The sequence below is a fragment of the Pongo abelii genome, chromosome 9 (assembly GCF_028885655.2).
Source record: "Pongo abelii isolate AG06213 chromosome 9, NHGRI_mPonAbe1-v2.0_pri, whole genome shotgun sequence".
Taxonomy (NCBI): Eukaryota; Metazoa; Chordata; class Mammalia; order Primates; family Hominidae; genus Pongo; species Pongo abelii.
Window position 1 is genome coordinate 84,970,154 of NC_071994.2, and position 25,276 is coordinate 84,995,429.

Consider the following 25,276-nt stretch of genomic DNA (forward strand, 5'->3'; position numbering starts at 1 on the left):
CTGAATCCTCCAGTATTATTGTATTGGTGTCTATATCTTTTCTTAGACCTAGTAGTATTTGTTTCTTAGATCTAGTGGTATCTGGGTACTCTGGTGTTGGGTGCATATATACTTAGAATTGTTATATATTCTTGTTGGATTGATCTTTTTGTCTTTATATAATGACCTCCTTTGTCTTTTTTATGGTTGTTGATTTAAAGTCTGTTTTATGGTTGTTGATTTAAAGTCTGTTTAATCTAATTATAGCTACTCCTGCTCATTTTTTGTTTCTGTTTGCATGGAATATCTTTTTCTACCCCTTTAGTTTGAGTCTGTAAATGTCTTTACCAGTTAGGTTGTTTTCTTGTATGCAGAATATGGTTGGACTTTGCTTTTTTAAATCCATTTCCCTAGCGTATATCTTTCAAGTGGAGAATTTTGTCCATTTACATTTGGGTTAGTATTGATATGTAAGGTTTTGTTCCTGTTATAGTGTTAATTATTACTCTGTTGCTTTGCAGTCTTCATTGTGTAACTGCTTTATAAGACCTAGGAGTTTTATATTTTCCTGTGTTTTTATGATGACAAGTATCACCTTTTCATTTCTATGTTTAGAACTCCCTTGAGCATTTCTTGAAGGGTTGGTCTGGTGGTGAGAAATTCCCTTAGTGTTTGTCTGGGAAAGACTTTTTATTTCTCCTTCATTTATGAAGCTTAGTTTAGCAAGATAAAAAATTTCTTGGCTGGCATTTCTTTTCTTTACAAAGACTGAAAATAGGATCCCAGTCTCTTATAGCTGAGAAGTCCACTGTTAGTATGATGGGATTTCCCTTTTAGGTGATTAGATGCTTCTCTCTTTCCTCTTTTAGGGTTTTTTCCTTCATGTTAACTTTAATAGTCCGATGAGTATGTGCTTTGGTGAGGTTCTTCTCGCAATGTATCTTCAAGAGGTTTGAGCTTCTTGTATTTGGCTCTATATATCTCTAGCAAGACCAGAGAAGTGTTCCTGAATTGTTCCCTCCAATAGGCCTTTCCGTATTTGTAATTTTTTTCCCTTCTCCTTCTAAAATATCTATAACTTGTAGGTTTGAGCCATATGCATAGTCTCATATTTCTTGAAGGCTCTGTTCATTTTTTAAAATTCGTTTTTCTTTATATTTGTCTGACTGGGTTGATTTAAAAGACCTGTCTTCCAGCTCTGAAATCCTTTCTTCTGCTTGGCCAAGCCTATTGTTGCAGCTTTCAACAGTATTTCACACAGGAAAATATAAAACTCCTAGGTTAGCCCCTGTAATCCAGAACTTCTGTTTGGTTTTCTTAATAATATCTGTCTCTTCTTTCATATTCTGAATTGTTTTTCTGATTTTGTGTGTGCGTGTGTGTGTGTTTGTGTGTGTCTCTGTGTGTGTGTGTTTTCAACTTTCTCTTCACTGGATGTTTTTAAAATCAGTATTTTGAATTATCTATCTGGTATTTCAAAATTTTATTTTGGTTAAGATCCATTGCTAAAGAGTTAGTGTGGTCCTTTGGCAGGGGTTATAACACTATCTTTAAATACTTTCAGAACTGTTCTTCTGCTTCCTTCTCATCTGGGTAAGCTATCTCTTCCACTTATTTTTGAATTTACTTTCATTGGGATGAGATATTTTTGGCAAACAAAAGATATTTTTGGCAAAGATATTTTTGGCTTGAGAACTCTCAAGCATTTGACTACAATTTTTATTGTATTGAGTCCTTTGGCTTTGGTTCTGGGTGCTTCCAGTGGCAAAGACTCTGTGTAGTTTCCTTAGTTATAGATAGCTTTTGTACAGTAGCTTTCTTAAATGCTGGCTGTTCTAGCAATGTACTGGGCAGATGAGCAGGCTCTCTGCCTCCTGCGTGGCTTGTGTAGCAGAGGCCTCAGGAAGCTAATCTAGTTCCCCACTGCTGTGTGCTTATGTCAGCAAATTATATTTTGGGTTGTGCAGTTCATCCTCACTCTGTGGGTGGTGCTTATGGGTAACAGCCAGGTGCAGCTGAGGTAAATGGGTATATGCTTGATCTTTGTTTGCCATAAGATGCTCCCTGTTGCCTCAGGCAATAGACCATCCTGTGGAATGCACAGTGGTCTGAGCTCCCTGCTCAGTTCCAGGAGAGACCAAGCAGGCCCACCTATTCATCCCCCAGTGGCAGGTGTAAGCACTGGCTCCAAAGGAAAGTCCACCAAGCACCCAGAGTTGTGCCTGAGTATGGAGTGGAGAAACTTCTGCTTCCCCAAGTGTTCCAGCCAGGAAAGGAGGGGTGGCCTAAACACCTAAACAGTGGGTGTGCTGAATGCCTGGAGATACATCCAGGCATGGAGTAGAGGGGGTGCCACTGCACCAAGATCTCTGTACCTGAAGGAAGAGGTAGCTCAGGTTCCTAATCCAGGTGAGTGAGTATACCAAATTATGCACCAGTGTGGAGCAGAAAGGGCTCCACTGCACCAAGGGACCTCTGCACAGGAAGGAATATTTGACCCACTTGACCCAGGAGGCCAACAGGGGAAGAATGGAGCTACTCAGAATGAGAGGATTTCTCCCTTTGTATTCTGTAAGAAAAGAAGAAGAGAAATTGGAAACATTAATTTGGAGGAGATCAAACTTGTTGCCATTTCTCCTAGCCAGTGAATTCCCAGGTCCTGAGCCATTTGGATGTGTCTTTGAGCCCCTTGTGGAGTGTTGATTTAATCATCAGCTCACAGCAATTGCAGGAGAGAGGGAACATTTTAAATTACACCAAAGAGATTCAAACAGCAAAATCTGGAGTATGGGAAACCATAGAGGAAAAAATGTCAACATTTCTTCAACAAATAATTTGTAAAGGATAGAAGTATATTTATTAAATTAAAGTATACTTGCAAGACTTTGCAACCAAATCAATAAAAAGAAATCACTTGAATCATAGTTTAGTTTTAAAAATAAACTAATTTTTAGCCAGGCGCGGTGGCTCATGTCTGTAATCCCAGCACTTTGGGAGGCCAAGGTGGGTGGATCACCTGAGGTCAGGAGTTCGAGACCAGCCTGACCAACATAGTGAAACCCCATCTCTACTAAAAAATACAATAAAATTAGCTGCATACAGTGGCACATGCCTGTAATCCCAGCTACTTGGGAGGCTGAGGCAGGAGAATTGCTTGAATCAGGAGGCGGAGGTTGCAGTGAGCCAAGATCACACCATTGCACTACAGCCTGGGCAACAAGAGTGAAACTCCATCTCAAAAAAATAACATAAAATAAAATAATTTTTTAAATTTATAAGACAACTGGGAAAATGTGGAAAATCATTCTATATTTGATGATATTCAGGAATTATGGTTACTTGCTTAGATATAATAGGAGTATTGTGGTTGCATTGTTTTTTAAACACTCCTTTTCTCTTATAGTAATGAAATAGTAATGATGAAAAGTATGATATCAGAAATTTTCTTACTAATAATTCAGTTTGAGTTAAGGAAAGTGGGTGAGGAGAATGTATCTAACAATATTGGCCATGATAACTATCAAAGCAGAGTGATGGGTACTTGGGGGCTCATCATACTATTATATTTTTACATATGTTTGAAATTTATAAAAATTAACCTTAACCCCTACCTCACAGCACATAAATGAGTAATTAAATCTGTGTCACAGACCTAAATGTGAAAGCTAAAACTATAAAGATCCTAGAAGAAAACATAGAGAGTATTTTCATGACCTCGGAGTAGGCAAAAGCGTTTTAGTTAAGACACAAAAGTCACTTTCTTTCTCACACACAAAATAATAAATCCAACTTCATAAAAACTAAAAACATATGCTTTTCAAAATAAAAATAAAAATAAAACCAAAATGAGATGCCATTACACACCCACCAGAATGGACAAATTTTAAAAAAAGATTGGCCACAAAAAGTAATCAAGGAGGTAGAATAATTTGAACCTTCATGCATTGTGAGTGGAACTCTACAATGTTAAGCCAATTTTAGAAATTGGTCTAACAATTATCATAAACATAAACATATATCTACCAAGCAATTCCACTGTTAGGTATATGCCTAAAATAAACATGTACAAATATTCACAAAAAGTTTTGTATTGTAATACTCATAAGAGCTTTATCTATAATAGCCCAAACTTGAAATAACCCAGATGTCTAGCTACAGAAGAATAGACAAAGAAGAAATTGTTTTGGTTGTGCAGTAGTGCTAGCGACTTCACGGTTCGGTCCTCGGACCGGGCAGCCACCACTGGTGCTGAGCTGCTAGGAAGCCCCTGTCTGCGAGCTTGTTGAAGCTTGAACCCATTGTCACCCCTCTGACTCACTGGCAAACAAAAACAGACAAAAAATGGTTGAAGCAGATCGCCCAGGAAAGCTCTTCATTTGTGGGCTTAATACGCAAACAAGTGAGAAAACTCTTGAAGTAGTATTTGGCAAATATGGACGAATAGTGGAAGTACTCTTGATGAAACGAACAGATAAAGAGGATTTGCTTTTGTCACCTTTGAAAGCCCAGGAGACGATAAGGATGCAGCCAGAGACATGTATGGAAAGTCACTAGATGGAAAAGCCATCAAGGTGGAACAAACCACCAAACCATCATTTGAAAGTGGTAGACGTGGACCGCCTCCACCTCCAAGAAGTAGAGGCCCTCCAAGAGGTCTTAGAGGTGGAAGAGGAGGAAGTGGAGGAACCAGGAGACCTCCCTCACGGGGAGGACACATGGATGATGGTGGATAGTCCATGAATTTTAACATGAGTTCTTCCAGGGGATTACTCCCAGTAAAAAGAGGACCCCCATTAAGAAGTGGGAGTCCTCCTCCTAAGAGATCTGCACTTTCAGGACCAGTTCTCAGCAGCAGTGGAATGGGAGGAAGAGCTCCTGTATCACGTGGAAGAGATAGTTACAGAGGTCCACCTCGAAGGGAACCGCTGCCCTCTCACAGAGATATTTATTTGTCCCCAAGAGATGATGTGTATTCTACTAAAGACAGCTATTGCAGCAGAGATTACCCAAGTTCTCGTGATACAAGAGATTATTCACCACCACCACAAGATTATACTTACCGTGACTATGGTCATTCCAGTTCACATGATGACTATCCATCAAAATGCTATGGCGATAGAGAGGGATATGGTCGGATCGTGACTATTCAGATCATCCAAATGGAGGTTCCTACAGAGATTCATGTGAGAGTTATGGTAACTCACGTAGTGCTCGACCTACACGAGGGCCCCCGCCAGCTTATGGTGGAAGCAGTCGCTATGATGATTACAGCAGCTCATGTGATGGATATGGTGGAAGTCAGACAGTTACTCAGCAGTTGAAGTGACCTCTACTCAAGTGGTCGTGATCGGGTTGGCAGACAAGAAAGAGGGCTTCCTCCTTCTATGGAAAGGGGTACCCTCCTCCACGTGATTCCTACAGCAGTTCAAGCCACGGAGCACCAAGGTGGTGGCCATGGAGGAAGACAATCTGATAGAGGGGGAGGCAGAAGCAGATACTAGAAACAAACAAAACTTTGGAACAAAATCCCATTTCAAAGAAACAAACAAAAAGTGGAAACTATTCTGTCATAACTACCCAAGGACTACTAAAAGGAAAAATTGTGTTACCTTTTTCAAATTCCCTGTTAAGTTTCCTTCCATAATTTTTATGTTCTTGTGAGGAAAAAAGTAAAACATTGTTTAATTTTATTTGAGTTTATGACATTGCTTTTCAACAAGCAAATGTTAAATGTGTTAAGATTTGTTGTACTAGTGTTGTAATTTTCCAAGTAGAAATGTCCCTAAAGGCCACTTCTTATCGGATTTTTCCCAGTAAACGAGGCAAGCAATTCTTAAGATCTTCCACAAAACATCTAGCCATCTAAAAAATGGAGAGATGAATCATTCTGCCCATACAAACAAGCTAGCTATTAGAGGGTGGATGGGGTATGCTACTTATAATATATAATATATATTTCCAACTGAAATCTCAATGTTCGCAGTATAAAAAACCTGAAATCAGGTGCCTATTACGGAAAATGCTGTTCACACAGTAAACCCAAAAAAGCAAACGGATAATGCTGGCCATTTTGCCTTTCTGACATTTCCTTGGGAATCTGCAAGAACCTCCCCTTTTGCCTCCCCCAAATAAGATCTTTTAAGTGTGTGTTAAACAACTACGGAATACTAAAAAAACATTTGGCAAACCAAAAAGGAAGAAGAAGAAGAGAAGAAGAGGAAGAGGAAGCAGAAGCAGAAGAAGCAGAAGAAGGAGGAGGAGGAGGAGGAGGAGAAGGAGGAGAAGGAGAAGGAGAAGGAGAAGGAGGAGGAAATTGTTTTGTGTTTATACAATGAATTATACCTACTCAACAATATGAACTACTAACATGTGAAAACAAGGATGGATCTCAAAACTGTTTTGTTGAGCAAAATAAACTAGAAACAAAAGTGCATTCTGTATAATTCCATTTATGTGAAGTTCAGTAACAGGCAAAACAGATCTATGGTAATGGGAATCAATATAGTGGTTACCTCTGGAAGGGGGTGGCATCACCCAGAAAGAGACATAAGGAAACTTTCTGGAGTCATGAAAATGTTCTAATCTTTTCCTGGATGATGGTCATGTAAGTTTTTATCTATGTAAAAAAATGTACTGATCTATTCCCTTCAGATTGTACATTTTACTGACTGTAATGTATAACTCCATAAAGCAATATTGTAAGAACATAAGAGACAAAAACAGAGACATAAATTACTGACAGCAGGATAGACTATGTACTTTAAGAAATATCTAGATGCTGAATAAACTACAACAATTATACATTTAAATGCAAGTCATGGCAGAAAGGAGAAAGTAAAAATACAGAGAGAATTGAATAACTGTCTATAAGTAGCAGGAATGTACAAGAAGGAGGCTAGAAGCTAGGAGGTTGGGGGAAAGTTGAAGAGAAACGATGCCAGAAAGCATGACAGTGAGCTGGAAAATATTTCTAGCCAGAAATCCATAGAGCAACAAATGGTCCGTTGATATTTACATCAATGATAGCTGTCAGTTGTTACACGTACATGCTGTAACCCCTTTTGTTACACAAACCTTTATTGAAAGTATACCAGACATAAATTTTCTTAATGATGCTTTGAGGGAAATTAAAGGGAAAAATAAATATGTAGCACACCTAGGATGATATAGGCAAGAAGGAAGGAAAGCAACCATAAGGTCTGTGTGATAGTAGGGAAAGAAGAAAACAACCATCCATCTTATACCACCTGAGGACAGAGCCAAAAGGCACCATTTATTAATGAAAAGGCTGGGTCCTGAGCAGTCACTGGATTTTTCAGTCACTAGTACTGTGAGAAATAAATTTTTGTTGTTTATTAGCTACTCAGTCTATGCATTTTGTTATAGCAGCCCAAACAGATTAAGACAGGAGGCTTCCACCCAAGTAGAGTGAGAAGTAATACATGCTAAGAAAGGTTGGTGTCATTGATGGAACATTGGTTACATATGGGGAGACTGATCAATAAGTAAATATATTAAGTATATTGAGAGCTGGTTTCTCATTGTTAGAAAAGAGAGTTATAATTATGGAAATGAATAAAACTAGCAGGAACCCTGTAATACTGGACTGAAATTGGAAGCATCATGGTTTTCAATATATAGTGATAGATGTAGAAATAAATATATATGTATAATTATGGAAAGATATATATCGTTCCTAACTCTGTCCCCTGAGAGGATCTGAGATCAGCAACACTTCACTAGCTATGAGTACAATTTTTACCAATGTGTGGTTTCTAAGATACCACTCTCTAGTGAAAGAAACCAGGGCTCCTTGGAGAAATGGCTGATTTCAGGGCTGGGGTAGAGAAATGACAAGATAAGCCTAGAATATCTTGTGCTAAAAGACACAGGAGGACTCAGAGAATGATGGGACCACGTCAAAAGGACAGAGAATTCAGCTTAAAGGGGTTCATACTGACCAAATCAAAGAAAATTTGAGCAGCAAAATAAAAATAGTAACAAAGTATAATCCATTGAATAAAATAAATGAATAAATAAGAAGTTCAAAGGGAAACACGCTATTTACATATTTTCAAAGTCCCTACCCATAAAATACTTATTTATTACAAAGTTAAAAATGAGTAAATTTAACTGGACAATCCTGGCAGAGATAATCAAATGATTAAAGTAAACATCATCAGTAGCAGGACAAATTGAAATCACACATCATCTAATAAGATGCTGTGAAAACACAGCATCATTCCTGCTAGAGATGCATAACCTGAATCTAACCATGAGGAAACTTTATGCAGACCCAAACAGAATGACATTCTACAAAATAACTGGCCAGTAATTATCAAGAGTTTCAAGTCATGAAAATTAAGGAAAGTCTGAGAAACTGGTCCACACTGAAGAAGTGATAACAACTAAATTCGAGGCTTGATTCTGAATTATAATTTCTGGCTATAAAGCATATTATTGGAGCAACTGGGGTAACTAATGGGATCTGAGGATTGGATGGTAATAATATGCCAATATTAATTTCCTGATTTTGATGATATATTGTTGTTATGGAGAATTGTCAGAATTGGCACTAAAGTATTTGGAGGCAACGGGACATTATGTCAGCAGCTTACTCTCAAGTGTTTAAGTTTAAAAAATCTGTATATGTAACTTTTTTGGAAGTTTGCAGGTGTTTCAAACTTTTTTAATGAAGCTTTACGGTGAGCCGTAATGGCACCACTGCACTCCAGCCTGGGCTATAGAGTGAGACCTTGTCTCAGAACAAATGGCAATCACGAGGGATTGTTATTTAAAAAGAAAAGAAAAGAGATATTTTAAAGATAATAATGTTAAGAGTTCAATTAAACACAAGCCATAGAGACACGATGTTTGGCAGTCTCTCTCAGTAATGGTCTCTTGAGAAAATTAAATTCTATAAAAAAATCATGAATGACTTCTTAAAAAATTCTCATAACAATGGTATAGAGCTAATACCATTTCTAGATGCAATGGTGAGATGTTAATCCATTACACACACAATGGTGTAAAGTAATGGATACTTTACACCATTGGGTATATTTTACACAATGGATACTTCACACCGTTGGATACTTTACACCATTGGGGCATAATTCCTCTGTGGTATTCAGAATAGAAAGCCTAAGAAAGAGAAAAGGGTTAAGAAGAAAGCATGGGTTCCTGGCTTGGAAACTGTGAACCTGGGAGTTCTATTTACTGAAATTAGAAACACAGATATTCCCCCTCTTTTTGGTGTAGAAAGTTCTTCCACATCTAATGTACTGGTTCTTGTCCTTTCTGCCCAATCTACCTGGATGGCCCACCACCAAACTAGCTCCTCATGTCCTAAAACAAAGTTCTTATTTTTCATTCTTCTATACCCCATCTCTACCCTCAGTTGATTGGACTTTACCCTGGAGATGACGGGAAGCCAGTGTTTTGTAACCATCTCTTCAAGTTTGGGGTCTATATAGATGTACTTGTGCAATCTCACACCATAACACAGTGCCTGCCACAGAACAGGTGCTCTGTAGTGAGTAAATAATTTTGAATGCATTATTTATGATAACTAAACCATTAGGGTTTTTTTAAGCAAGCAAATGACAAGATTTGTATTTACAGGGATTACTCAGGCTACAACGTACAGAATCTCCTAGAGTAGGATTTCTCAACCTCAGCACTATTGATATTTGGACTTGATAATTCTTTGTTGTGGAGGGTTGCTCTGTGCATTGTAGGATTTTTAGCAGCATCCCTGGCCTCTTCCACCAAATGCCAGCAATGTCCCACTGCTCCCAGTTGTGACAATGAAAATAGTCTCCAGTCATTGCAATGTCACCTATGAAGCAAAATTGCTCCTGGTTGAGAACCACTGTCCTAGAGGGGAAAGATGAAAGATCAGTCAGATGGAGGTCATTTACTGGATAATGTTATAGGGGAAAGAGGGCAGTGCACTTACATTGATTGAAAATGTCTACTATGCACCGGGCACTTTACATATATTTTCGTATTTTAAAGTGGGGTATGAGACAAGAGAACCCCACCCCCATCCCAACTGGCCCCTGAAATCCCTTCAGGGTAACCTAAGGTCAATCTCCCAAATTATTAAACCCTAAAACAAACACCATAACCTTCCCTGGCCCCATCTGCGTGCAGTGAAGTCTAATTCCCACGCCATGTCAAAGAGGAGTGTTTGACATTACTCCATGGGTATTAAGTTATTCTGGGTAGGCTTCAAAATCACTTTCCAGTCAGCTCCAAGGGGGAAACGGGCAGAGGTTCTTTGACACAAGCTGGTCAAACTCCACAACTTGGGTGACTTCTTCCTCTGCCCAAGCTCTCGGCCATCCTTGGAGAGCCTCTCCCTGGTGCCCATGCAGTGGTTGAGACAAGAGCTGAATGCTGGCGCTGGGTCAGTTTTCCTGGTAAGGTCCAACTCAGAGGGACCAGGCAGGTGCCTCTGCATTCGCTCAGCAGTCTGACAACTCGGTCTGCTCCTCTGCTCCCACCAACGCCCGCTGGTTGCTGCTGGTATTAATAACATGAGCAGCAGGAGGCTTCGCACCAGGATCAGGGCTGTCTGGATAATTAGCCAGTGGCCTAGGACCAGTGAGTAAATTACTCTGTGACCTGAGAATCCAGCTGGCTACCACCATCACTCAGGCCTGCTCACTTTATTGCTCTCCCCTCCTGCTGTACTCTGTCTAGTTTACATTCAGAGCATTGATTTCATGCCTTTGTGTTTTCCATCTTAGGGTGAGAAGTAGTCACTTTGGGGAGACTGGTTCTCAGGTCAGTGGGATGGCTGTAGTGACATGGGAAAGAGGAATATTGGAGTTTTTGTTTTCTGCGATCATTTAGTGAGTCCCAGCATGTCAGCACCTGCTCTCTGTGGCATTCCCAAATGCATTTCAATCTTTTTTTATCAGAGTTGTGACATTCTCTAATAAACTGCATATATATTTGCATATTGGAGAAGGAAAGGGTAGAGAAAAATCTCTCATGTCACTCCCAACTTACACATTCCATGCCAAGACTATCAAATGGGAAAGTGCATTCAAGTTAATTTTGCCAAATGCTGTGGTCTTCTTGGGGCATTTGCACAAACTCTTTCCTTTGCCTAGAGCACTATTTGTTCTCCCTTTTACCCCACTTTCACTCACCTTTCAAGTCTTTCTTCAGACATTACTCTCCCCAGGAAGCTTTTCCTGACCCATTTGGTTGCTCACTCCTCTGGGCTCCCAAAGCATCCTATTCCATATTACATGACTAATCCCAGTTTGTTGCAATTACCTGTTTTCTTGTCTGTTATGTCTTTCAGATCATGAGCTTGGTGAGAACAAGAACCAGGCCACATCTGTACTAGGCCCCCATTTAAGTAGCCAATGAAAATTAATAAACAGACATAGAAAGATATCAATAAATTCTACTTTCCAAGCAGATCTGATTCCCAGCTTTAACCCAGCCAAGGCACCCACTTAGACACCCAGCACCATTCTCCACAGAGTCGTCACAAGCATTCTCAATGGGAAACCTACAACTTCAGCAGAACTTCCTTCTTATTTCCTAGAATTTTCAACTGCATCTCTCCCTCTTTTCAATTCACCAATTTCTATAAATGTATCTGAAGATAATTCTGTAATTCTCACTTAATGTTTACTTTAACTCCATAATTCATCTAAAAAAAGCAAATATTCTGGTTTGGCTGGTTAAACTCCTTTATAACCTTGATTGAGATATTTACATGCATTCAGTTTTGATTTCCTCTTGCATAGAATGAATATGATCTTTTAAGTGCCTTCCATCCTTAAAGTTTTCTGATTCTAAAATTTGAAGTATGTTTTGTAACCCTGTACCATAAAGGTAACAACAGTTCCCACTTTGCTGCAAAATCTTTTTGACAAATGGGATATATAAACAAAATAATTAATTAAAATATAAACGCTTTTTTTTTTTTTCACAAAGGGGCCATAAGGGAGATCATAGTTGGGCCCCTGCTTATTCCTCTAACCTGCCCCCACTCCACTACTAACTACAAACTGCTTCCAGTTCCTCCCTGGACAACTGCTTTCCTAGCCAAGGTGCTTTTACCTGTGCCGTTCCCTCTGCTCAGAATGCCCTCTCTCCTCTGTGTACCTAGCAAACTTCCAGTTCTGTGTTGAAACCCACCTATGGCCACATCTTTTAGGATGTCTCTTTTAACTTGGGATAGGGCAGCAAACAATGGGGAAGAGTTTGGAATGGGAAGTCAAGCAGACCCAGGACTCTAATCTAGCCCACCAAGTGCCAGCTGTGATACTATGGGAACGTGACTTACTTGATCTGACTGAGCCTCAGCCTCCTCATCTGTGAATGGGATGATAGTAGTTCTTACTTCCTGGGGCTGTTGGGATTGAATGAGGTAACTCAAGCAAAGCATTTGACTCACCTCCAAGCAAATAATATGCACAATATGAGGCTTAGCTATTATTATTAATTTTCCCAAGTTAGAATTAATCATTTCTAATACACATTTTTTAGCTGCACTTTACATGTCTGCCTCCCTATACCATTGTGACCTTCTTAAAAGTTAGAGACTTACTTACTCCTATCTGTATCTCCAGAACTGTGTATAATGCCCAGCATGTAAGTAGTCAGTTATACATCTAGAAGACTATTCTTCAAAGAACAAGATTTAGAACTTTAAAATAAAAATAAAAAGTGTGCAACTTGTTATGTGATAATATTCCAAATTGGCTGGGGCACTTTTGTATTCTTGTTCCCATTTTCATTTAGATTCTCACATGAATTAATATGGCAGGTATTATTATCTCTAGTTCACAAATAAGAGAGCAGAGGACCAGAAGAATTTAATTTTGGCCCGAAGTTACAGAGGAGGTTACAGAACTCAAACCTGTATCACTTTTATCCCCTCTTACGTTTCTCTTGCCCACCTACCCCCAAAGAGGAATAGCTAAACCACTCTTTTTTTTTTTTTTTTTTTTTTGAGATGGAGTTTTGCTCTTGTTGCCCAGGCTGGAGTGCAATGGCACGATCTCAGCTCACAGCAACCTCCACCTCCCAGGTTCAAGCAATTCTCCTGCCTCAGCCTCACAAGTAGCTGGGATTATAGGCATGCACCACCATGCCCAGCTAATCTTGTATTTTTTAGTAGAGACAGGGTTTCACTATGTTGATCAGGCTGGTCACTCTTAAAACTCAGGTGTAAGATTTTAAACATCGATAAGTGATCTGACACCCAGCACCTAATGAAAGCAGGCGCCGGGAAGGGGACCCTTCTCTGAGATGCCATGCCCAATGGTGACCACAGTCCTCGCTTCTCAGGATGCCCTGGAGATAGCATGCCATGTGCTGTACATTTAGCCCTCAGCATTCAGAGGGGACATTGCTTTCTGTCAGTGCCTCAGACTCCTTCAGCTTTTCCTGTGCTTTTGTGCAGCTGAGAAGGTGAAGCATAAGGGTATCAAAAGCTGCAAACACTCCCTACCTCTGGAGGCAGGCATTTACTAGAAGAAAGAACGGACCAATGGCTTCTCAGAGCATTGTTCAGTGACATTAGAGAAAGGATTAAGCAGATACATTCAGCTATTCTAACAGATTTTCTTTAAGCCTTGAATACGCCTCTCACACTCACTCAGATAATCACATTAGTTTTGTCATTAAAAGATCCCTTTTATAGAAAGTACCTAAACCGCTTAAACCACCCAGAGAGGTTGCATACATTATCAAACACCAAGACAAACAAAAGGGATTTTCTGTCCCACGTCTCAGTTTTCCTTTTTCTAAAAAAATTTGGGAAATGAAGGTAGAAATGATTTTGCCAAATGGTCAGTGGCTGCACAGCAACCCTCACTCCTTCCTTCCCTGGATAGTCCCTCTGCAATCAGAACTGGGAAGACTGGAAAACGACTTCAGCATTGAGGCTGGCAGAAAACAGATTAGAAAGAGATGAAGACAGCAAGGGCAAGGAGGGGGTAGAAAGGAGTGTGCTTGCCTCTCTGCCACAGGAAATTGCATTTGGAACTGAAAAAGAGTAGAAAAGCACAGGACTTGGAATCAGGCAACTACCACTTCTAGATCTGTGGCCATGGTTGGGGAGAGAAGGGATTCACTTCATTTATCTTGCCTCATGGTCCTCATTTATAAAATTGGGACAACATGTATTTCTCCTCCCACTCAGGGTGTTTGTGGGACTAAAATGAGAAAAGGTAAGCAGAAGAGTTCTGAGGTCTATGAAGTATGATTCAAGCATTAAATGGGAGATTTTCTTTGTTTCTTTTTTAAATAGGCCTCATGATAGAAGCTACGTGTTTTGGGGTTTGTTTTATTTTGTTTTTTCACAGTAATGTGTGATGCCTAACTACTGGCATATAATGAATGCTTAACAACTTTTTTTCTCAATGAATAGTGCTTTTACTGCCTTTTCCTCAAGTCCCCAACCATACTGCAAACTCTCATCTCTCAAATTGCAGTTTGAATGTTGCTTCTCCTTTAAAGCCTTCCTCAGAACTTTAGGATGAGTTCATCACATCTGCATTCACACTCCCACAGCATCCTGAATGCAACACAGATTCTTAGCCTAATGTGTGTAATCATCTGACATTGTGACTGTCTTTCCCCATGAGCCTTGAGCTCCTTGAGAACACTGAGCTTTACCTTTAAACAGTTAAACTCCTTAACACTATACCTGCACAAAGTTGCCATTGAATAAATGTTTGAGTGAATGAATGATAAGTAAACAAACAATCCAAAGAATTGGGGTTATTTGGCCTAGAAAAGAGGAAGTATCTCAAGAATCAGTCCCCAAAATAAAGTTTATTAAATTTGCAGATTAATGTCTACAGTAGACATTGTGCTATTGTGCTGTTTAGAAGATAAAGTGTAAGGCTATTAACAATCAGTTTTTCATTTCGTGTGCAGGGTAAAACATGAGGAAAGGGTCTCAAATTACGATGGGAAAAATTTAGGTTAGACTCAGTTAACATCAACACTATTGCCATTTGGGGCCAGTTAATTCTTTGTTATGGGGGAGTTGTCCTGTGCATTGTAAGATGTTCAGCATCATCCCTGGTCTGTATCAGGGATGTCGCTGGCACGCCCCCACCCCAGCTGTGACAACTAAAACCATCTCCAGCATTGCCAACTGTCCTCTAGGAGGCAAAATTGCTACAAATTGAGAACCACTGTTTTACATCTAAAGAACAAACTCCTGCAGGTGAGGGTTCTGTGGCATCAGAAAAGGAGATGGAAGAGATGGTAGATCTGAATGTAAGCTCCTTAAAGATAAAGCAGATGGGTGTTTTACTGATTTATATTTTACCTTCCATTTTGAAGGGAGGTAGATTGACCAAATGAACTGACATCATATGGTAACATATGAAATGTCTTCTGTTAACTGTAAAGGACACTTCTGAAATAGGAGTAATCTGATAGTTCTTTGATGATGAGAGGCCATTTATCAAATCATCTGGCTTCTTCCACTTCTGTAAACTTATTCAAGGACACTTACCGTACATTATCAGTGTCATGGCACTTTCTGTGTCTCCTTAGCACACAGCTTCATTTAGAGTTTAGTATCTTGGAGTTATTGATTGACAGTTTTTTTTTTAACCTTCCTTCCTTTGGCTATGTACCTCTACATTTTAGGAGTTACAAAAAAAAAAAAAAAAACAAAAACAGTTAACACCACTTCCCCAAATGAAAAGAGGAAATTTAGTAACAGATGTCAACCTTTCTGTATTGGAAGAAGCTCCTGGTTGCTTGTCTTGACTCTGCCTCCCATGGCTGAGGAGCCTAGTTCACCTCTAAGCCAAGTAGGATGAGAGTATATTTGGTGTCTGAGCTCATTTTCAAATCTACTTCATTTGTGTTACCACACATTATTCCTTCCCCCTGTTCAACTATCTACTAAGACACTTAAACTGGCCAAGAAACATCTATCTAGCAAAATTTTGGCTGAGAATGTTCCTCCAAATACTATAATCTATTTCTAAATTAAACCAGATTAGCAAAAATGTGTATACCTGTAATATAGTTCCTTTGTTCACTGTAAAATCATTGTTATACTCTGGTGTTGTGACTTTCATCTATACTGAAAGATTGTACAAGTATGAATACAATGAAATCTATAAATACATGAAGAGAGATTAGAGCTCTCACTCGTACTTTTCCCATTTCTGAGGTTCCTCCAGTAAGTTCCTGCATGGGCTTCTCCAGATTAATTGGTCTGTTTTTGTCTGCTGCACAGAGTAAACTGTTTAACTGCTTTCATTTTTGTTTTCTGCTAGAAAGCTTAGAGCCAGATTTTCTTAGCCCTCATCTTCAGAAAATATGTAGACTTCTGTGGCAGTATTTCCCAACAGGTGTTCAGCAGAGCACTAGTTTCTCAAATGTTGCATTTAAAAAAGAGTTTCAGATCAAATAAATTTGAGAAATGTCACATTGTTGTTAATTCACAATGCGTGAAATGTTACATGAAAAAGGGTTGTGGGTCAAATAAGTTTTGGAAAAAAAACCTTAGTTTTGGAAAGTTTTTTATTGATTCACAATGTTTATAGCGTATTAAAGGTTTGAGAGATTCAGCAATAAAGATAATCTGTTTAAACTTGTTTCAACAATTGTCCGTGTTCAAATACTTTTGCTCATGGTATCCCTTTTTTATGTAACACCTGCTAACATCTGGCCTTAATAGCATTCTGTGGAATCCAATTGATAATCCCAGTTTATGATTTCCATTCCTAGATCCATTTTACATCTCTAACCCTTTTAAATCTCCTATGTCCCATTTGTGCTGTGTTCAATGTATATCTCGTTTTTTTTTTTTTTTTTTTTGAGATGGAGTCTCACTCTGTCACCCAGGCTGGAGTGCAGTGGTGCGATCTCAGCTCACTGCAACCTCTGCCTCCCAGGTTCAAGCAATACTCCTGCCTCAGCCTCCTGAGTAGCTGGCACTACAGGCACATGCCACCATGCCTGGTTAATTTTTTGTATTTTTAGTAGAGACGGGGCTTCACGATGTTAGCTAGAATGGTCTCGATCTCCTGACCTCATGATCCTCCCACCTCAGCCTCCCAAAGTGCTGGGATTACAGGCATGAGCCACCGCGCACAGCCTCAATGTATATCTTTAGATCACCTGAAACCCTTTCAGAACAAGATGTGACAAAAATAAATGAATAACTAATAAACATGTTGAGCTGTATGACTTTGTGTTGGGATTCACTCAGGATGGTGGCAGAAATATTAAAGGGAAATATTCGGGAAAATTATAGAAAATAGCCACAAACCTTTTCGGAAGGCCAAAAGGTTACATAGCTTCTAATAGTTAAACAGGCTGAAGGCAGCCAGTTCTTACCTTAGAGCATTAGGTCATAGGTTAAATACTAGGAATAACAGAGGCTTCCCAATTTAAGTCTGTTTACCCTACCTCCATTAACTAACCTTTGAGCAAGATGGCCCTTTCTGGGGGGAGGTCTACTAGGAATATTGCTCCCTAATGGTATTTACTTTAAACCGCGGTACCTGAGCTTTAATCATTCGTAGAACTACTCTCTTAACCATGTTAATTATCCACAAGTGTGTGGATTCAAAGCTTATGTTGTTAATTGTATACTAAATAAATGCCTGAAGTGCGAGCTGCTCAGTGACAAATCTCTCCTGGTGTGCAGGTGGTTGGGCACTCAGCAGGACTGGCAAAACAGAATATCTGTGTGTCAGTGTACGTTTTATTCATCCGTCGTTTAGGCCAGGGTCTGCGGGCAGAACCCCGCAGCTAACGCCCTCTTGTGAGAAGCAATACCTCAACCTTAGGCAAGTAACTTTCACATTTGAGTTTCTTGTTACAGATGTTAGCCACATTAAACAAACACATAGAGCTAAATGATCCCAAGATTGCTTTCCAGGTCTGCTGTTGGAAGATTCTATCTTTCCATTCCCATTATTAAAGATAGCAGTTTATTGGCACCAACCCCCCACCCCACCCCATCCCTTTTTTTTTCTTTTTTTTTTTTTTTTAAGACAGGGTCTGTCTCTGCTGCCCAGGCTGGAGTGCAATGGCATGATCACAGCCCACAGCAGCCTTGACCTCCCAGGCTCAAGTGATCCTCCCACTTCAGCCTCTTGGATAGCTGGGACTACAGCCATGCACCACCATGCTCAACTAATTTTTTTAAAGAAATTTTTTGCAAGGCAATACATGATACTGCCCAGGCTGGTTTGGAACTCCTGGGCTCAAGTGATCCTCCTGCCTCGGTCTTCCAAAGTGCTGGGGTTATAGGTGTAAGCTACCACGCCCAGCCCCAACCCATTCTTCGACTCCTTGAATGGCTGTGTTCAATGTTCTGTTCCCACCTAACATCAAGGCAAAATTACATTCAACTACCTTGACAGAGAGTTCCAGCCTGATAGAGTGGAAGAGGGAGCCGGTCACATCCAGTTCAAGTGAGGGTAAATCAGAAAGTCCAAGTTCCAGAGGTACTGAGTACAGGAGATCCCCTTTCCAAAATCCAGGGAAGCCAAGGGCACGAGGTTACATGGGCACATCAGAGCTCTGAAAGGTACATGGCTATAGAAAGAGATCAATAGAAATCTTGATCTTTCTGCCCTAAAATGTATTCATTAAATATAAATGTATGGAGGGCCTACTGAGTCCTGCCTGCCAGGACCTGTGCTAGATGCTGATCATTAGAAGGAATAAGATATAGTCCTTGTCTTCAGAGAGCTTGCTTTTCCTAAAAACAGAATGAGAACACTAAGAAAAATATTATAACTTAGGATATGTATACCAACTTAGAGGTGGTCAGGTACTGTTTACAGTGCTAGAAAAGAAGACAGACAATCCCCACCTTGGTGGAGTTTACATTCTAGCTGATACACTAAGTGTAAGCCTGGTTCTGTGAGAGCACAGACAAGGAATTACTTCCTTTAGGAAAGCTGGGAAAGACTTCAGAGGGAAGGTAGTCAAATTGTTCCGGGCTTTAAATGATGCACAGCAGTTTACCAGTAAAAAAAATATTGGAGGTTGGTGCTGAGAAAGGAATTTTAGACAGAAGAGCAGTATTTCAGAATGATGAGAAGTTTGGTATAGTTGAAGTGCAGGGTTATTAGGAAAGTGAAAGGTGGCAGTAAAAATGGGAAATGAGTCCAGAGACGTAATTTAAGGAAAGGCTGTAGTGGGGCTCAAGTGGTGTCTTGGGTCAGTGGAGTCCTATGTAGAGGAATTAGGATGTTTGGGTATTTCTTTAAAAAGTATCAGGGTAAGGACAGTACACTATGAGCTCCTGAAGTATGTTTCTCAAACACTAGCTCCTTGAGCCCATGCTTTGATTGCCATCTACTCACCACGACTCTCCAGCACAGACTGAGTCAAATTCCATTGACTTTCCTTACTAAATCTTTCTCCAATTTTTCCACTTCTCCTCATCTCCATCTCTACCACTCTAGTCAAACCTACCTTCTTCTTTTAACTTGACAACTGTGACTGGGGTCTCCTACCTTACTTGCTTGTCCCCTACAATGCATACTCTACTCTATAGCCAGAGTAGTCCTTTTAAATGAAATTCTGTTCATGTCACTCCCCCGATTAAAGCTCATCAAAGGTTTTTCATCCGTATAATTCTACTTGAATGAGCATTCCCCCTGCCCATGTCTTCATATTCATCTTATGTCACATTCTCTGTGGTTGTTTGCCTTCCCATTGCAGGGGCCTTCTTTCAGTTCCTTGAATATGCTACACTCAGGGCTTTTGCACGCGTCATTTTCTCCACTCCTCTTCCTAGTATAGCTCCCATTCATCGTTTAGATCACAGCTAAAATGTAACATCTCAAAAAGGCACTGCTATTCCCCCAGACTACCTCACATTGTCTAAATGCTAAACATTTAACATTTAGTATTATGAAGAGTTGGGGCCATTAGATTAGAACATTTAGCAATTACTCTCTATTTTCCTATTAGATTGCAATTAATGTCCTAATAGCCTCAACTCTTCGTAACATTTATAATTGTACCAATTCATTGTATAACTTGACATTTCGTGTCTTTCTCCCAGCAGAACACAAACCTTATTAAATTAGGTGCTGTGTTTGCTTTTTCGCCATTGCATTTTTCAGGTTTTAGACCAATGCCTTATGCCTAGGAGATGCTCTGTTAAGAATGGAAAAAGCTGGCCAGGCGCGGTGGCTCACGCCTGTAATCCCAACACTTTGGGAGGCCGAGGCGGGCGGATCACGAGGTCAGGAAATCGAGATCATCCTTGCTAACACGGTGAAACCCCGTCTCTACTAAAAAAAAAAAAAAATAGCCGGGTGTGGTGGCGGGCGCCTGTAGTCCCAGCTATTCCGGGGGCTGAGGCAGGAGAATGGCGTGAACCCGGGAGGCGGAGCTTGCAATGAGCCGAGATCGCGCCACTGCACTCCAGCCTGGGCGACAGAGCGAGACTCTGTCTCCAAAAAAAAAGTTGTATTCTCAATCACCATTTTGGAGAGTCACATACTATTTACAGATAAACAAAGCAACTATTTAACTTCATTTGTCCCATTATTTTCCACGCTTGCTCAACTATAGGTATGTCTTTCTACTACACAAGTTACTGGCATTTTGTTGGATACCTGTGGTCCAAGAAACACTGTGTGATAGATGTCGTGTGATTGAGTTGCCTGAACTGCTTCCCCAATCCTAAGAAGTACACCTTTGTAACCATGTTTTCATGGCCCTGTTCTTCCCTAACCACCTGAGAGTTGTGTATTTGTGAGGTATTGCTCCCTCAGAGGGTCGAGGACACCATTCTAAGAAGTCATTATGGGCCTTGTGCGAGTAGAGAAAAGTAAGCTGGTCTGTAGAGGGAGAATAAAGCAGTCATGGGAAGAGATGCATTAGGCAGGGCTCCCACACTTAAATGAGTCAGGCAGGATGACAGAAGAAAGATAACTGAATTCAAATTCAAATTCCAGATTCTTTCAACTAGGGGCTCTCAAAGTGTGATGCTCCAGCATCACCTGGGAACTTGTTAGAAATGCAGCTTCCCAAGATCCACCCTAAGACATGTTAGAAACTCTGGGATGGGGCTCAGCAATCAGCATTTTTACAAGCCCTTTTGGGTAATTCTGATGCACGCTTTAGACTGCCTATCGAACTGTAGACATCTGACGAACAAATCCAAACCACAGTCTGACAATGGGTCACCTCTGTTGAAAGTGAAACAGAACACAGCAGTACTGATTTTTAACGACTTTCCAGACCCTAGTTCTAGTTCCCCATGGTTCCTGGTAACCCAAGTCCTGGAGCTGATCTTGCAGTTTCAAAAAATTTCTTTTCCTTAAGCTGGTTTTGTGGGCTTTTGTTGCTTGAATCCAAACAAAAATAAAACTGTACCAGTAAAATGAAGCAAACAAAATCTGCCAAAAAGGAGCCCCAGTTCTGCCCCAGTTTTGCCAAAAAGGAGCTGTGAGGCCTTAGATAAGTTCCTTCTCTCTAGGCTACAATTCTATCCCTTACAAAATGATGCAGTTGAACTGGATATCTCAGGGGCCTTCGCCCTCTACTATGCTGGCTTAGACACTGGCTCCTCTGGATAACCTCTTGGCGCTACAGATTCCTTATGAAGGTTCTCCTAAGTTTCTTTAGTTCTACCCATTGACTCCAGGCAGTTAAAGTAACAAAAACAGAAAATAAAAAGCACTCAATTCTTTCTAAGCTCTTGGGAGCTGAAAAAAGTAAAAATAGAAAGCACTCAAGTCTCCATGTCTCTCTTTCCCTGTCAGTAAAAAGTGCAGTTTTACTAGAGGGATGCTTTAAATAATAAGGCTTATCTGACACTCCAATTCTTTTTCACGTTAAAATTAAACTTTAGCATATTATAATTATACTCACTTCAATTAAGGCTGCTATCTATATCCCTAAAACGCATACAGTAATAGGATACAATTATGCTTGCCAAAAAAAAATCTATTTTTTGCAGTTTGTTTCTTCAGAATAATGTAACTCATCCAAATAATCAATATCAAATAAAATGACAAAGTATTTTAAAGATTCTACACAAGGGAAAAACCCTAAAATTGTAAAATAAATTGTAAGAATATCCTCTATTAAGCCCATAAACCCTGCATTATATAATTTCTTAGTTGACAAAGAATAAAAACTAGTATTGTTTTGGCCCTTAAATTCCCACCCAAATAGATTGTTCTCTGATGCTGAAACAAAAATAGTAACCAAATGCTTTGACAGATAACTCATTACAATGAGAACTGAAGGCTCCCAAAATAAGACAAAGATTTTCCTGTATCTCCCAGATGCCAGGGAAAGTAAAGGAAATATTTCAGCTTTCCATCCCAAGAATGAACTCGATATCTGCCCTTAAAAAAAAAAAGTGCCTTAAAAATGATCAAGCTCAAGGTACAGTTTTTTAAAAGCAGAAAATGTTCCCAAGGCAGGGTGAAGAAAAAAAAAATTATTGAGAGAAAATGAAAAGAAACAAGGAGGAAGAAATCTTTCAACAGAGTAGAAACTGTTAGTCTCTCTCTCTCTCTGTCTCTCTGTGTCCCTGAAAGGTTTTGATCCTATTTGTTATCCTAGAAAAGCTCTTCTGAAGAAAGGTCTCAGTGTAAGAACTGCTTGAAAGAAGCCAACCCCTTGGAAATAGGAATGGCTTGGCCATTTATTAATGTCAAATATGCTGCCTGCATGAATTAGTCAGCTTGTCTTTTGGAAGTCATACAGAAAAGTTCTTGTGCACCTGCCTGTTAGTGTCTAACACTTCTGGTTTTAATGACAGCAGTAACAACTATCAGAAAATAAAATTTTAAAAATTTAAAAGCTGAATATTACTATATTCTACTTTTGGAATAGCTGATTCATCAATTTTTAAAGGCTTCTTACTGAAATATAATTAGTGATTACAGCATAAAGCTTGCTCAGATTTAAAAAGACAAAACAGAGTCATTTTCCTAAACTGGCAGAATTCAACCAAATTACCACAAAACTGACCTTAGAAACAAAGAGAAATAGAGCAGAAAAAGGCCAGATTTCTTACTGGCAGTACCACAGTGGCCAACATCCCAGAACTAAGAAAAGCTGCCAAGTGGAAGAGAAAAAATTAAAGGACTTTCCAAAAACAGCTAAGCCCAGTGCACACAGCATTCCCATCAGCCAGAGTCAGAGTGAACTTCAGAAGCAACACACAGGTATAAGGTCCAGCTGTATTATTTATTTACAGCACAGTTCAAAGTCATTAAATCCAGTACAAAAGAAATGGCTCTCACTTCCTGGATTGGCACCAGACATCCTACCAGCTGCAATTACATCATTTTTTATCTATCTTCTGCTTTTACTTTGTGTAGGGTAGGGATGGGGACTTACAAATGGGCCAAAGACACTTCAACCTCAAAACCAAAGAGAAATCTCTGCTTGCAGAGATACAAAGAAAGTGACTCTACCTCTTATGAAAAGCAAACAGGAACTCTACTCCAGTTATGAGGGCCACTGATGGTGTGGGAGAGCTATCACAAAGATTCTTCCTAGACGTGGTGCAAAGACAGTGAGAACCCAGAAAATCACATTCATGGGACAGTTGCTCTTACCGTCATCACCCTCTATTCTATCTCAACCTCGGCCCCATCAAATCTAATGATAAACAAAAGAAGGTAATTACATGTAGAAAATCAAAGTGAATGGGAATGTGGTGGTGTGAACATAAAAGAAGAAACTGAAAACAATCAAAAGTTTCTCAGTGCTGCTTTCCTGCACTGTCATAGAAATCTCTGATCCAATTCTTCATATGTCTAACTTCCAAGGAGCGGGCTAACAGCACAGACATAGGATCTAAGGCATTCTTGGTGCGGAGATCTAAGTGGTGGGCCCCCTCTGAGATGGTGACTGCAACCAGAGTGTCTGTGATATCCTTAGTTACTCCACCTCCTGACCAGGGGTCTAGTTCACCATTGCTGCAAGTGAAAAAAAGAAGAAAAAATAAAGTTGTTAGTTTTTCATATTGACACTCAGATAAGCTAGAAGAAACCTATTATATGTTTAACACCTAAAATTATAAACTTGTAACCTGGGGGATTTGATCTGAGGATTTAATTTATTATATGGAGAGATGATTCATATTGGAGTTTTGCAATATTCCTGCAACCAGGTGCAAAAAAAAAAAAAAAAAAAAAGAACCAGAGATGATTGAAGGAGGTGTTCCCATAAATCAATCTAGACTGTACTGGGATATGAAATTTAGAAACCTGAATTTCAATCCTGATTTCATTATTCAAAAGTTATATAATGCAAGTTACCTGACTCAGTTTCCTTATCTGTAAAATGGAGATAACAGGCCGGGTGCAGTGGCTCATGCCTGTAATCTTTGCTCTTTGGGAGGCCAAGATGGTGAATCGCTTGGGCCCAGGAGTTCAAAACAAGCCTGGGCAACATGGTGAAACCCCGTCTTCTCAAGGGAGGGAAGAAGGGAGAAAGAGAGGAAAGAAGAAAGGGAGGAAAGAAGAAAGGGAGGGAGGGAGTAAAGGAAGAGGCTGCATTTTTTATCCAGTACAGTACAGTACTTTGGGAAACAGGATGGTAGATCTAAAAAATGTCACCAGGATCTGGAATCTGAAAATTTGGGCATTACACAAAAATCTTCATTTTACATTAGCTTTAAAGTTAAGGAAATGCTACTAGGTTATTAGTCTCAGCTGGTTCACACAACACAATTCAGAATAATGTACAGAGAATCAGTCACTGAAACTGAGTATCTAGTTTCACTGAGTAAAAAATCCAATACAACCACAGACAGCATCCCTAATAATATTTCTGAACAGTTTTGTTTAGATATAATTCATCTACCACAGAATTCGTCCATTTAAAATACATAATTCAATGGTTTTTAGTATACTCAGAGTTGTGCAACCAGCACCACAATCCGTTTTAGAACATTTTCATCACCCCAAATAGAAATCCATACTCATTAGCAGTCACTCCCCATCTTCCTGCCTTGCTCTCAGCCTCAGGAAACCATGAATCTATTTTCTGAATCTATAGATTTGCCTATTCTGGACATTTCATGCAAATGGAATTAAATAGCAGGCAGCCTTTTGCAACTGGTCTCTTTTGCCTGGCGTAATGTTTTCAAGTTTCACCCATGTTGTGGCATGAATCAGTACATGTTCCTTTTTATTGCCAAATAATATTTCATTTATGGATACATCATATTTGATTTATCTCTTCATCATTTGATGCACATTTGTATTGTTTCCACTTTTTGGCTAATGAGTATTGCTCCTTTGAACATTCACATACAAGTTTTTGTGTGGATGTA

At 39.7% G+C, this 25,276-nt stretch overlaps 1 protein-coding gene and 1 pseudogene across 6 annotated transcripts in view; one reads left to right on the plus strand and one right to left on the minus strand.

Annotated features, from left to right (window-relative positions):
- The first annotated feature begins 4,305 nt into the window (after window positions 1–4,305).
- Window positions 4,306–5,515, plus strand: LOC100460668 (RNA-binding motif protein, X chromosome-like; annotated as a pseudogene).
- Window positions 5,516–23,159: 17,644 nt separating this feature from the next.
- PRCP (prolylcarboxypeptidase) overlaps window positions 23,160–25,276 on the minus strand; it is a 75,256-nt gene continuing 73,139 nt past the window's right edge. For all 6 annotated transcript variants that reach the window (XM_009246881.4, XM_009246882.4, XM_024254461.3 and 3 more), the window contains 1 exon segment: window positions 23,160–23,915. In XM_009246881.4, the coding sequence (XP_009245156.2) occupies window positions 23,699–23,915 (217 nt within the window). In that variant the 3' untranslated portion in view covers window positions 23,160–23,698.